The following is a 15026-nucleotide window of genomic DNA, read 5'->3' on the forward strand; positions in this document are numbered from 1 at the left end:
CCGCGCATGCGCGCTGAGGTTGGCGGGGAGGGAGGGAGAGACAAGATGGCGGCGCCCGGCGGAGGGAGCGTGGAGGATGAGGAGGGTGAGCCCGTGTTGGGGCGGTTGGAGGAAGAAGCCCGGCGGAGGCAGGAGAGGCTGCGGGCCTTGCGGCAGAGAGCTCTGCAGGTGGGAGGCGGAGGGACGGGGGAGCGGCTGGGTTCCGGGGTACGGCTTGTAGAGGTGGACCTGGCTGCGGCCTGTGGCTGCCTGTATCCAGGGAGAGTCGGGTGGGGGGGGGAAGGGAAAGGATCCGTCCTGGGGGGGTGGTGGGCTCGTATTGTGCCAGGGGAGGCTCAGGTTGGATATTAAGAGTCATTTCTTTTCCTAAAGAGTGGTGATGTTTTGGCACAAGGCTGCTCAGAGGGGCTGTGGATGCCCCGTCCGACCCTGGAGGTGTTCGAGGCCAGGTTGGATGGGGCTCTGGTATTAAATGTGGAGGTTGGTGGCCCTGCATGTGGCAGGGGGTTGGAACTTCGTGATCCGTGAGGTCCCTTCCAACCCAAGCCATTCTGTGGTTCTATGATTAGCCACTTGTTCACTGGTTATGACAGGAAGACCACCAAGTGGTGAAGATACAACGGCTCCTTGTAAGGAGAAATCTAAACAAGCTGTTTCGCTGAAGTCTTGAGTGAGGCCTGTGTACGCCCCACTCCAGGAAAAGTAAACCTCAGAACTGCTTCTATAAACCTTACAGCAGATGGGAGTCAATTCTATAATTAATAAGGCTTGCAGAGCTTCTCCCAGGACTCTACCACTGAACATGGTAGATAAAACAAGAGGTGATGGCCTTAAGTTGTGCCAGGGGAGGTTCAGGTTGTGTATTAGGAAAAGTTTCTTCTCAGGAAGAGTGGTGAGGTAGTGGAACAGGCTGCTTAGGGAGGTGGTGGAGTTGCTGTCCCTGTCAGTGTTCAAGAGGCATCTGGGTGAGGAGCTATGAGGTATGGTTTAGAGCTTGTGGTAGCAATGGTAATGGACTAGATGATCTTGCAGGTTGTTTCCAACCTTGTTATTCGATGATCCTAGTGGTGGAGTCAGTGTCCCTGGAGGTGGATATGTGGTGCTTGGGGAGATTGTTTAGTGAGCATAGTAATGATTGGTTGACAGTTGGACTAGATAATCTTTCTGGTCTTCTCCAGCTTTAATTATTTTGTTATCCTGTAAATAGGAGAGGGAGAAATGGAGACCTGGGAGAGCTCCATCAGCAGTGGAGGGAGAAAGGGTGGGTCAGGCACTGGAACAGGCTTCCTAGTGAAGTGGTAGAGTCACTGGAGGTGGTCAAGAACTGTTCAAAATGTGGCATGGGGGGACATGGCTTAGTGGGGTGGTAGGGATGCATTGATGGTTGGACTTGATGATCTTAGAGGCCTTTTCCAGTGTTAATGATTCTGTCATTCTTTGATTCTGTGTGCCACTGAGACCGGGAAGCCATGACACGTTGGGGACAGGTGGACATGAAGCAGAAGGAAAGAAATGAGAAGGGGGATGATGGAGAAGGCTGAGGCAGGTTTGGTGTCTAGGAAGAAAAGATGTATTAGCCACTTGTTCATTGGGGTGGCAATGGCAAGAAGAAGACCCAAGTGGTGAAAATACAGCAGCTCCTTGTAAAGAGAGCTATTCATAGAAAGCTTTGTGTTCCATTGTGTGGAAAAGCTTTTGTGTCTGTGGTTTGAGGGTTCGGGTTGTGGAGTGCAGAGGATGGGTAAGCAAGGAGGCTGTCTTGTGTTTAGGGGAAAATCTTGGTGTTTGGTGCAGGTGGTTTGTTAGGGTGCTTGGACTGTAGGTGTATGTGGTAGTGGGACTGAGGCTGTGTGAGGTGGCCAGGCAGCTTTTAGGAGTATGGGGGAAAGGAAGTGAGCAGGGTGAAGGGATGATTGTGGGGAAGGAATAGTGAGGGAGCTTGGAATGGGAGGGGAAAAGTGGAGATTACAGAGAATGGGTTAGGAGGGCATCCTCAGTGTGAGGAAGGGGTTCTGGAGTGAAAGGGTTTGATAAAAGGGATGCAAGCACTGCAGGAAGGGGTGGGATTTGGGGCTCACTGCAGGTCTGTGAGGAGCAGTGGGGGACAAATGGTGTGGAGCAACGTGGTGCCCTGGAGCGAAGCCTTTTGTCTGTGGATGAAGGGATGGGAAGAGCAGAGAAGCTGACATGGTGGGGATGCTTGTGCAATGTTTTTCCTGGTGACCTACCTCTTGTGTGACCAACCCTCTTGCCAAGCCCCAGTGGTATCTCTGGGGTCTCTGTCCTGTGTGATGTCTGTCCTTGTTACTTCAAAATAGGGTTTTTTATTGCAGATGAAAGAAGAATGCAGCAAATGGGAGGAACTTGGCAGTCAGTGCCTCAGCAGTGGTACCAAGGAAGGCTGCAGTGATTCAGTGTGTCTCTGCAATCCCTTGTATTGCTTACTTTTTTTCCTCTCGGGTAATAAGGTGTGAGCTCTGCTCCCCTTCTGCCACATCATCCTCAATTTGTTAATGAGGGTTAGTTCAGTAATGTGGGAGGGTGTCCTGTCCTTTTCCTCTGGGGTTTGATACCTCCAACAGGAGCTGTGTGGACAGGCCAGGGGCAAAGTGGGATACTGCCCTTCTTAGCCTCACTGGGAAGAAAAGCTATTGAAATGAAAAGCTCCTTCCTTTCTTCTGGCAAGTTTTGAGAGAGCAGAACTTCCTGAGAAATGTATCCTGGTAAATATGCCCACATTAAGTTATCATGAGTGTGAGCTAAATGATGACTTCTTCTTTTTGCTGACAGGGATCAGCTGGTGGCTGAGAACCTTCTGAATTATTTCAGAAGAGTCTAAAACAGGTGGCTGCTGCTGCAGCAGGGCCAGGGGAGGCAGGATCACAGGGTGAGCTCCTAACTGCCAGAAGCAGCCCACCTTGCAGCAGATAGGAGTGAGTTCCTACAGGGGGGAGGTAGAGCCTTCCTTAGTCACACCAAGGTGTGTTGTGTGTTTAGTGGCTCTTGGTAGACTTGTTCTGCTGAGTTTATCCAAGTCCTTTAAGTCTCTGCTTACACTTGGCTTTTGCAGAATCCCAAGACAGAGTTCTTCAGTTTAATTAAAAGAAAACCCCCAAAAACCTAAACCCACTAGATGAGAGTTATCTGGGGTGCTGCTTTTGCAGATCTAATGAGAACCATTAAATAGTTGTTCTGTCTTCATGATCTTATAGTACTGTTCATCTCTCTTTCAGGTTCAAATTGGGGTCTGTGAGGTCTGTCTTTATACATAGATATCTCTGAACTGTCTTTATGATATTCCTGTGTATCTTCTTGACTTCAGAGATGCCCCTTTGCTGAGAGGGGCTCTGGGACTGTGTGTGGTGCTCAAGACGTGGGGGCCGTGTTGGTTTGCAGTGCTGGCACACCATTTCCTGGTTTTATTTATCAGGGCATGCCTACTATTTTTTTTTCCAGTTGCACCAGTCTCTGTGTAAAAGATCCCACCTCTCCTCACTGCTTTCCTTATTCCCCGGACTGTTGTGGCTGCACACATATGAGTACTCATTGCCATTTTTCTCATTGCTGCTCAACACTGAGCTAACATTTGCGTGGGACTCCCCTCAGCTGTCCCAGCACCTTCCAAACAGCAAGACTCATTGAGGAACCCATTCCCTGTGTAAGTGCAGCCAGAATGATTTTTTTTTTCCCCGTGCGTGTTGCTGTACATCAGGCTCTGAATTTCACTTGTTGCCTTATTGCTCAGTGATGCATCCTTGTAAAACCCTTCTGCAAGACTTGAGTTGCTGCTGGATTTCATTGTGAATCATCTTGCCTGCAAGTGCTGTCCTCAAACCACCCATGCCTTTCCCAAGCCTTCTGCAGCCCCCAGACCCTGAAACGGGAGAAGATGGGAAATGCTGCTGCTCTCCTGCCATGACAGTGCTGTGCTTGGGCTCTCAGGAGGGCAGGTGCTGGAATTCACACGTTGCTTGAGGTCAGACCTCTTCTAGTTCTGCTCTACAAATTACTTAGTGCGCTCAGTTTTGGCTTGAAGGTGATGCTCATCTTTTCCCAATTAGTGAGGAAATGAATGAAGTAATGCCCAAGCGTATCAAAACCTGATGCATCCTCTTGTGCGCTGTGCTTGCCTGACCTGCTGTGCTGCTTTTTATTTATTGCCAGGAAATATTCTTTTTACTCCATAAAAATTGGGATTCTTTGGGTTCTGGGCATAATTTCCACGTGAGGCACATGTCAGTTGATGTTTGCTTATATAAATGTGATTAAAATAGCACACAAGGTGATGCTGAAGTTCCAAACTAAATGCAAGGCCTTGGCAACAGCAAAGTTTGCAGTTGCAAGGTAATACACAGAATCAGGTACAATATTGGAGAGGTCACTTCCTTCCTAAATTTAAATTGAATTGGCTTTCAGTTGCAAGTAATCACATTGTGACTCTGACTTGTTGGCATACAGAATATTACTTCCTGTTCTGGCAAAGAAATATAGTTTCAAATTGTCTGAGTGAAATCTTTACTTTGCAAGCTTTCCTCTTTTTTTTTTTTTTCCTCCCTAAGTCAAATCAGAATGTCTCATAGCAGCTGCACCCAAGCTTCCACACCTGTCTTACCTTCTTGGATGTTACCAAGGCTTTGTTTGGTGCTTTGAAGCCCTTGGATTCTTCCCTGGGTGTCAGGATGTCATCCAGACTGGCTTTGGGATGAGTGTGGTTTAGGCAAAGGAATCTCTTGTTTTCTACAAGCTGCAAGAGTTCTGCCAGCTCTGGGATTGTCCGTCCCTGTGTTATACCCAAACAAATCTGAAATAGAGGAAGGCAAAGTGAGGGAAAACAAACCCAGCAGCCTTTATCTGGAAGCCTGCAGGAAGCCATGGGAAGAGCTGCTGGGAATTGTCATGAAGGTAAACTTGGTCTCTGTGCTGGGGAAGAGGAAGTGAGCAGGGAAGTTCTGCAGCATTGAGCAGAGCTGTGCACATTTTTGCCAGTTTGGAATGTTTGAACAACTCTCTGAAGTTGGCCAGTTACACAGTCCAGGCTTGGCTGATGTTTTCACTGCTGCCTTCAATGAACAGGAAAACCCCACCAAGTTTTTTTTGCTGGGAGCTCTGTGAAAGTCACGCAATGACGTTGGTCTTTCCCAATGTAAGGTTTTCTGGTTTGGAAGGGAGTGAGAAACGAGCAATGCAAGCTCTTGAGGTGCAGCAGTGGGAAAGATGTTGACTTCTACTGAATGTGGGTCTGCGTTGAACTGGTTTTACTATGCTCTGTTTGCCCGAGGCTTGTTGTGCTGATACGACCTAAAGCTGAGGCTTTATCCTTGTATTGTGTAGTAAACCCTTATTATCTACTGGTTCCAATATCTTTTTTTCTTGCCTAATGGCTGAAAATCAGATTAGAATATTATGTTTCTCAGAAAGACTTTTTCCCCTCTTTGTGCTGATTTTTTGAGCTTTGACTTCACTTACCATTATATTTCACATCCGTAGAGTAGCTGTTTCTACCATTACCCAAGGATATGTTTTGAAGCAAGACGAAGAAGACTGATTTCCTGAACCTCTCTGAATCTGGAAAGCTGAGGATTGTTGCAGTTCCACACCTTAGTATGCAAAAACCAGCAACTTTCTGCTAAGGTAGTTGATAATTAACTGCACTTACTTATGAAATGTTTATTCACAGGTTGCCCTTGAAACCAACTCTCTGATGTGTCCACATCTGCTGCTTTGGAGCTAGATGGACATTCACTTTGGTGCAGTATGGAAGGGGACTCATAAGGATCATTGAGTATAACTCAGGGGAAGGGAGGGGAAGATCTCAGGCCTCTCTTTTGGCTTGAATACACTCATGTAGTATCTTAAATGCTTTTACCTTAGGAGTTTAGTTTCAGTGAAGTCTGTGTGTATATACTTAGTAAAGGATTTGAAGGGCATTTTGCATAGCACCAGTAGAGCAAAGAAGTAGTGAAATCAAGCATATGCATTATCTCTTGCAAGGAGTTGAGTGCTTTCCCTGCAGCTGCTTATTTTTAGCAGTAGATAGTGGAGTGGTGGTGAGCTCTGTCTTGGCCGTTGCATGTACCCTGGCTTTGCTCTTCTGTTTGAGCTGTCGAAATAATTTCTGCTGTTGAAACGAGAGGAAATGCTGTGGCACGTTGCTATTGTGTTAATTTGGGTGGTGAGGGACAGTGCTGAGAGGAAACTTCCTACAACTGGCTTTGTGACACTGTGAACAGAAGTTTTGGCTGGGTGAATTGAGCTCCATTGATGTGCTCAGAGGCGCTCTGCTCCTCTGCTTTTCTTCACCAGATTTTAGGTTTCATAGTGCTTTTTCCCCATGGAAATCCAGCTTGTGGGGTGTAGCATTCGGCCCCTGCAAAGAGCAGGAGGCAGCTAAGTATGAAATGCTCAGGCCAAGGCAGCAGGAAGGGGCAGAAAGTCCCCGATAAGCTCTGATTTTCCCTGGTGCTCGTTAATCTTGAGTTACTTTTGCATTGCCATGGTAATGGACACAGGGTTTTTACATAATTTTTCTCTTTTCATCTCAAGCCATGAAAAAAAGAAAAACGATTAACTGTTCCTTTTCAACACCAACCACGGTGCTAAAACCTTGGCTCCTTTAATCTACAGCACAGGAGTCCCAGCTGTGCCTCCTGCTATGGCTTTTTACTGGAGCTTTTGAATGGCTCCTTGGAAATGCTGAGTGACACGGAGCCTCTTTTCATCCCCAGCTGATAGTGGGAGCTCTGGAGGGATGTGCTGCTCTGTGGCACTGGCTTGGAATGTGGCTGGGGAAGACCATGTGTAAGCTCTCCTTTGGGGAAATCTCATTTAACATTCAAATAAATGAACTCATCCCTAAATTCCTTGTTCTGTAGGTGTTTCAGCTACCCATGAGACAAATCCAGGAGGAGAGCAGTCCTGCCTGCTTCTGCTGAATGTAAACCTATAGCAGTTCCTGCAGGAATTTCCCTTGGCATCTCTTCTTGAAAGAACGTCTGTTATTGGGAATGAAGCTTCATAGACTCATAGAATGGCCTGGGTTGAAAAGGACCACAATGCTAATCTAGTTTCAACCCCCTGCTATGTGCAGGGTTGCCAACCAGCAGACCAGGCTGCCCAGAGCCACATCCAGCCTGGCCTTGAATGCCTGCAGGGATGGGGCATCTACAACCTCCTTGGGCAACCTGTTCCAATGCATCACCACCCTCTGTGTGAGTCCTAAGCATGGTCCTGAGCTCTTAAGCTTTTAAAATAGTGGTTAAATTCAAGGGGGTGTTTGCTGAAAAAGAATAATGTAGTTAAAGGCTAGTTGGGAACTTGTATTTCCATGTAAGTGTTTGATGCCATTTCGGATTCTCTTTGGGTGCTTCCAAAGCTTTTCTTTCCTTTGACAACTCATAATTTCATTTAGGTGTTTTTTTTTCCACCTGGGGTTTGATGCTTGTTTTCCTGATGCCCTCTGTTCCAGAAGTACAACAAATGCAAATCTTCTTGCTATTCAGCTGGTCTGGCACAAAGTGAGAGCCTTTCAAGGGTAATGTGTTTTCAGCTGGAAGAAAATGATTTGAAATACAAATGCCGATGGGAAAAGTAACGTATCTGAACTTCAGACAGTCCTTAAGCTGCAGTCATGGCACAGAAATGAGGCTGCAGAGCTGATCTAAGTAGCAAGTGCATTCCTCAGTGGATTTGGGGCAGCTGCAAAGGACACTTTAATAAGCAATAATCAAGTGACCTTTAGGAGCAAGGCATTTGGAAGGTGTAATCAGGGGTGATAGTGAAGGCAGTGCAAAGATATAAGGCCAGCCAAAAGCTAAGGACAAGCTGAAATAAGAAAATGCTGTAAATATCCCAATTTTACCCACACAGATGGCTCTTTTCAATTTTATCTTGTGCAGCACGTATGACAAGACACACTACTCTTCCTTTTGCCTTTGTTCTTGTCTCTCTTGGGATAGTTATGGCTTTGTGCCCAAAGCTTCAGTATGTGGAAGCTTTAGATTATTCCCACTGCTTTGTGCAAAGCAAGGTGTGGGGGGAAGCAGCAGCAGTGCTTGTGGGGAGATACCTTGGCTCCAGCTATGCATCCTCAGCTGTGCTGCAGAAATCCACATTGCTTGGGAGCGTGGGGAATTTTGTGTTAAGGCACAAAGAGAAGAGGCAAGGAGACCTTTACAATCATGGATAGATGTTACCATGGATGTGCAGGCTTTTCTTTTGTGTTTAGCTTTGCAGCTATTAAACTCTTCTCAGGCAGTGTTTGATTATTATTGCAGCTAAACGTCAGGGATCCCCTCTGAGATAATCTCCCATTTAAATGGCCTGTCTTTTCCTATCCTTTCAGAGCAGAATATCTGCTGTGGTGGCACAAGGGAATGCCACTCATTTTCCAGAGGGAGTCATCAGTAAAATGGTGCACTGTATGGAGCAACCTGGCCTGCGGGGTGATGTATGGACTGACCTGAGCAGGGCAGGGGCCTTTCTCCCCACCAAGCCCTTGTAAACTGAACAAGTATAACAACCACAGAGCTGTTATTTTGTTCTCTTGACCAGAAAGCCTCAAACAAAGCTTGCAAAGCCAGAGGGAGAAAAACAGGAGCCTTCCTGATGGGACTACAGCGTTCAGGCTGCGTGTTGTGGGGAAGGAAGGACCTCCACCTGCTTTTCTCTTTGCATCCCTGTGCTGCCTCTAAAGCTTTTGTGGCTGTGTCATGCATCACGTTGAAAAAATCAGCTTGGCTCACACCCAGCTCTTTGTTTCTGTTCAACACTGCTTTCGGTTTGTGGCTCCCTGCCCCTCCACGCCTGCATGGGCTCACGAGGGAGGCAGGAAGGAGGCCACAGGGTTGACATTTTCCTCTGCAGGGCTGCACCAAAGAGATTTACCTCCCCTTGCTTCTTGCTTCTTTTCCTGCAGGTCCCATCCCTGCTGTCCTTGGGTCGGTGAATCCATGAGTGCCAACGAGTGACCAAATGGCTCACGGTCCTGTCCAGGACAATCTATGGCCCTACAGCTTGGCTTGCTGCCTTCCTCGTGCTTTCTGCTGGGCTTTTATGTCAGTGGAGCGAGCAGCCTGCGTTCCTGGAAGCAGAGGGACAAAGTGGCTGAGAAAACAGTTGCTGTGGAAACAGAGCGTAGTAAGGTTATTACAGCGAGAATAAAGCACACACTTAGGGCTACAAAGGCTTCATTTCTATTCAGGCTTTATTAGGAAAGTAATAAACTATCGCTGCAGTGCTCAAATGGCTGGAGATGGAAGCCTGCAGACAAAATGATCGTGCTTCCACCAGCAGTGCACAAATAGGCAGGCAGCTGGGAGCGGGTGGATGGCTTTGGGAAACACTTCTCAGCCCTGTTGTCTCTGGGGCTGCTAGAGGCACTGCTGTGAAATGCCACGTGGAGAGAAGCAGGTCATCCACAGACTGCCTCTGGGTCTGGGGAACTGTTGTTCATCCTGAGAGCGAGCAGGGCTTGGGCACTGTTTGGTGGTGAGGTGCCTGGAGAAGTTGTGGATGCCCCATCCCTGGAAGTGTTCAAGGTCAGGCTGGATGGTGCCCTGGTCAGCCTGACCTGGTGTCTGATTTACTGGTTGGCAGTCCTGTCTGTGGCAAGTGGGTTGGAACAGGAAAACATTTGAGATTCCTTTTCAACCAAAGCCTTTTTACGATTATCTGAGATCTGGAGCTTGCTGGAAGTGCTTCTTGGCAAGGCAAGCTGCAGGCAGCTCTTGCATTCCTGCTATGCACAGATAGAGCTGTTTGTTACAACAGAACAGACTGCCCAGGGTGGTGGTGGAGTCACCATCCCCAGAGGTTTTTTTTTTAAAAAAAAAAAAAAAGGGTGGATGTCACACTGAGTGACATGGTTGGCATGGTGGTGATGGGCTGGTGGTTAGACTAGGTGATCTTGGAGGTCTTTTCCTAACTGTATGATTCTGAAAATAGTGAAATCTAAAAAAAGCGTTATATTCTCAAGATCTCACTTTGTTTGTCCTGCCCTGAACCTGAGCAGTGTTCTGTCTGCACACCTCTGCTGTCAGCCCCATGGAATGAGGCGTACTTGTTGGGATAGGAAAGCGCATCTGTTTCCCATAGGAATGTGGATAGTCAGTGGTTAGAACCAAGACAAAAATTCATGTCTGCTTATTCCCAGCTCCTTGCTGTGACAAACAGTGATAGTAATAGCTGGCTCCTCTGTGCACTGTTTGCCAGGTTTTATGCAAGAGAGCCAAATAAAGACAAGTTCTTTGCTTCTGCTCTGATTCCCAAGATGTTTCTGGGCAGATGTCAGCCAGCTCTGCTAGGTCCTGTGCTGGGCTGGGGAACTGTGCTTCAGATCAATGGGGTCAGGTGGAAACCAACCCAGCAGGAATATGAAATGCTTGGTTTCTGTCTGCTTTGATTCCTGGAGCTAGCATATGGGAAGGATGCCTACCTTTTAGCATTGCCTTTTCTGGGTTTTGTGCGTTGGTGAAACTGTGGCTTTTGGGTTTGGTCTGATGACCTGTTGCACCTTTCCAGCTGATATCCTGTGTGTGACCCTGGTACAAGCTGGTTCAGGAAGCTAAGTGGCTTTTTTTGTCTCCTTTTGTTCTGTTTGTTTGGCTTAGGGCTTGTGGGAGGGCAAGTCCTTGAAGTGGTTTCCCATGGGGCGAGGTGAGGTGTGGTTAGCAGAAATGAATGGGGATGGATGGGGGCATGGGTGGTGGCATGGTCACCTTGGGGGAGGACAAGGAGAGGGTGACAGTGTGAGCTGGGCTGGTGGGAACTAGGCTTCTCTGCAGGTGGGGCTGGGCTTGGTGTACTGAAAAGGTGACTTGTGTTTCTTTTCTAAACCGGAACCCAGAACATATAAGTAATGGATTGTGATGGGATTATTGCAGGATCCCAGCACGTTTGGATTGGAAGGGACCTTACAGCCTGCCCAGCCCCTGCCATGGGCAGGGACACAGCTCACAGCCCCATCCATGGCCTTGGATACATATGAGGATGGGGCATCACAGCTGCTCTGGCAGCCTGTTCCAGCAGCTCACTGTTCTCATGGTGAAGAATCTCTTCCTAATATCCAGTCTAAACCCACCCCTCTATTTGCTATCAACTGCAAGTTTAAGCTGTGATACAGAAGTTAGCGGATTGCTAACTGAAAGCTCTCCAGCAAGAAGAGAACAGTACTGATCCATTATGTACAATGCACCAAATACTGCAGGTGGACAGGAGTGTCTGGAAGAAGGAAACATTTTGTTCTGCACGATGTGAGCATTCATCACCCTGCACCTGGTTTGGGGAATTTCAGTGGGTTAATTTCTTCCTGCAGCCTTATTCTTGGATGCAGGTAGAAGAGGAATCTTTGTCCATTCCCATGTGATTTCAGCTCATTTGTGGCTATATGAGGAATTTAGAGAAGAGCAGAAGCTCCATTTCTCCGTGTACCTTTCTTTAAAACCTTGAGACCCTGAACTGAATGTCCATCCAAATCCAGGATCTCCCTTAACTGAACTTCCAGCCAAGTTATGGACCATAAGCTGTTGTGTTGGACACGGGGGCTCACCACTGTCCCATAGCAACCTCAGAAAGCTTTGTGCCAGGATGTCTGCAAGAAACTCTCTTACTTTTCAATTCAGCATTTTGTTTTGTGCATGGCTAGCAGGGCTCCATTGACCATGACCTTGCATGGAGCATGGAAGAGAACTGCAGTTGTTAAAAGCTCGTGTCCCTGCTATGCCCAATTACTCCTGTGCTAGATGTGAAAACCTGGGTTGCACCTCCTATGTAATCACAATTTGATAAGGCCGTGCTCATTCAGCCTCACTGTATCTCTGGAGTAATACTGAAGCACCCTAATTTCATGGATAGGGAATTAAAATCTCATTGCTGGAATAACGCACGTGTTGTAAAGAGTGTGAATGAATATCTGTATGTTGCTGGGCCATCTTTTAGCTATCTATACATTAGGCTGCTGCTCAGTAATAACATTTAAAAGAAAACTTTGCTGTTTAGTACCCTTGCAGCCACCAAGCAATTTATAATACTAACGAGGATGGTCCTGGTGATCTCCACGAGTGAGCGTGTTTCCCCAGCATCCTTCGGCCTGTGAGATCAAAGTCACATGCAAGGTGAAGGGAAGACCATGGCTGGGGAGCAGTGCCTGCGCTGCTGGCATTGCTTTTCCACAGCCTTTTTGTTTAATTTATGAAGGGGAAAAACAGACTCCAGAAAATAGGTTAATCATCAACTGCAAAAATGGAGAGTGAGGTTTGTCTTGCACCCGAGCAGCACTGCGTAATTAGCGTCTGCAAAGTTGTGATTTACATTTGTGAAATGCCTGCTGATGTATTTAACTTTTTTTTTTTTTGTATAAACATGGAACTGGAAAGATTAATGCATGGATGTTCTTCCCTCAGTAGGGTCCTGGTGTATAAGCACGAGCCTGGCTGTGGTCTGTCTCTCTTTTTTGTTTTATTTCTTCTCGGGAGAAATGAAACTGCTCATGTGTAGCGTTTGGTTTTGCTTCTGCTTTTGTTCTGGAACAACAGAGGTGACACATTAACCCACTAGAATGTCTCTTAACGCCAGGCCAGCCTGCCTGGCTTTCTCTTCCCTCCCTCCTTGGGGAAAAACTTCAGTTCTCCTAGATAACTGGAGCATTGTCCAAATCTGCTACAGGTAGCTTGAATATCACTAATAGGTGTTTTTGTTTCTTTTTTAAAGGTTTTTCCCCTCTTCTGTACAGTAGAAAGGTCGCATAATGAGCTAGCAAAGATGATGTGATGGGGACTGAAACAGACACGCTGCTTCTGTGGCACAGGGAGAATTAATTCTTGAGTTAAGTAACTTTATTGTTTGGAGAGATTCTGATGATTCTTGAGTGTTAGGTGCTGTACATCAGCAGCATTTGTTGAGGAGCCTTGCAAATACATAGTTGATAGACTGGGTTCACGTTGAGGGGTTTTGTCGTTGGCAGAATGAATTGTGATGGGCTCTCCTCCTGGTGCCAGCTCTGCTGTTCCAGGAGGAGTAGCTGCAGTGCATGACTGCTTCCTCTGTAAACTCCATAAAACTTTCTATTACCAGGAGTTGGGCAGTAGTGCTTTGCTCTCTGTCTCCAGACACGTGAATTGCATTCCTGCATCCACGCAGAGGATGGATGGTTTCCCTATGCCATCGTATGCAAGATACTAAGATGTCCCTAGTGAACATCTGAAGTGATGATTCTGGTGGAAGCTTCCTTTTGGGGAACGACTTCAGGTTCATACATTCTCAAAGCACTGCTTTAATTCTCAACATCAATTATTAGATGCTTTGTAAATCAGCAGGGACGTAGCTTTGCCATGAGCATGTATACATAAGAAGGAAAGCCTGGCACTGGGGCTAGTAGGACTTGGCATAGAGATTGGAGAGAACTCCCAGTAAAGTGTGAGTACCTAATGCAGAACGGTGCATGGACATCCCTAGGAAGGTGACAGCAATGCTGGAGCAGCATCTGGTGTTGCCATGATGTGGTCAGTGTCATGAAAAATAATGGAGTGAGGATGGAGAATGAGTTATAACCTTGAACTCGAGAAGGGTCCAGAATTAATCTGACGTGTGTGGCTTGGTAGAGTGTGTGCACCTTGGTTCTCAGCCATGCTTTGGTTTTGATTATCACGTTGGGTATTGGGAAAAATTTCTTCTTGGAAAGAGTGGTTGGGCATTGGCACAGGCTGCCCAGGGAAGTGGTGGAGTCACTGTCCCTGGAGGTGTCCCAGAATCACAGAGATGTGGTACCTGGTAGAAGGTTAGTGAGCATAGCGATGATGGGTCGACATTTGGACTTGGTGATCTCAGTGGTCCTCTCCAACCTTCATGACCATGGGAAGCAGAAGCAATGTTCCTCTTGTGTTGGGATGGAGAAATTAATGTGCAATTTTCTGATTCATCATTGCCTGGAAAAGGGCTCCAGCTTTGCAAGAGAGTGCTCTTACTTCTGAAACTTTCTGCATCTAACTGACTGTGAGACTCATGTTTTTGCTCTGCTGTCTTCAATATAAGGTTTGTGGTTCTGGTCTCGGGGGAACATTTGTGACACCGATCTCACTGGGGACAGCAGTTTGCTGCCTGAAATGTTCACCAGGCTCTGCTGGCCAAGAGCCATGCTCAAAGTGCAAACACACAGGGTCTGAAATTGTCAAAACGGGTGTATTTTTGAACAGCAAACCACAGCCACGTCAGTGTTCTGGTGGCTTATTGGAAGGGAGGAAATATTTGCGATTGTTTGCTACATAAACAATGTAATTATATATTGCAAAAAAAGTAATAAAATTATATTTTGGGGGCACAGTCATAAAATCATAGAATATCCTGGGTTAAGAAGGACCACAGTGCTCATTTAGTTCCAACCTCCTGCTATGTGCAGGGTCACCAACCAGCAGCCCAGGCTGCCCAGAGCCACATCCAGCCTGGCCTTGAATGCCTGCAGGGATGGGGCATCCACAGCCTCCTTGGGCAACCTGTTCCAGTGCATCACCACCCTCTGGGTGAAAAACTTCCTCCTAATATCTACCCTAAACCTCCCCTGTCTCAGTTTAAAACCATTCCCTCTAGTCCTATCACTATCCACCCTCGTAAACAGCCATTTCCCTTCCTGTTTATATGCTCCCTTCAAGTATTGGAAGGCTACAATGAAAGAAGGTGTTTAATTTTGTTCCTTGTGTTTGTTTCTCACTTGAAGTTGTGCTGATTTAACCATTCCCATAGTAACCAGCTGGGGCTGAACCAGGATTAAGGCTTCACTATGGAAAAAGCTGCAAGGGCAGAGGAGCTCAGGCCTGGTTTTGTGCAGTTACTGTGAAGATTGCTGTGAGCAATTGGCTTCCAAACAGCTTTTGGGAAACAATGGTGAATCTCAGGTTCTGAATATACTGTAACGACATTTTTATGTTCAGAACCTTTTTGCTGCAGAATTTGATTAGATCCTTTTAGCATTCATTTTTAAGACGTGCTTTATCACTGATTGAAACTTCGGTGACGTGCAGAGCATTTTGTGACGTAGC

At 46.8% G+C, this 15026-nt stretch overlaps 1 protein-coding gene across 2 annotated transcripts in view; it reads left to right on the forward strand.

The window, feature by feature from the left end:
• The first annotated feature begins 3 nt into the window (after window positions 1-3).
• The window catches only part of CCDC12 (coiled-coil domain containing 12), a 33868-nt gene continuing 18845 nt past the window's right edge, over window positions 4-15026 (forward strand). The window contains exon 1 of one of the 2 annotated variants that reach the window (XM_090143234.1): window positions 4-168. In XM_090143234.1, coding sequence (XP_089999360.1) covers window positions 77-168 — 92 coding nt within the window. In that variant the 5' untranslated portion in view covers window positions 4-76. The remainder of the gene's footprint in view (window positions 169-15026) is intronic. The other variant, XM_031607861.2, reaches the window with a different exon arrangement.

Source organism: Phasianus colchicus, chromosome 6 (genome assembly GCF_987193195.1).
Source record: "Phasianus colchicus chromosome 6, bPhaCol1.hap1.1, whole genome shotgun sequence".
Taxonomy (NCBI): domain Eukaryota; kingdom Metazoa; phylum Chordata; class Aves; order Galliformes; family Phasianidae; genus Phasianus; species Phasianus colchicus.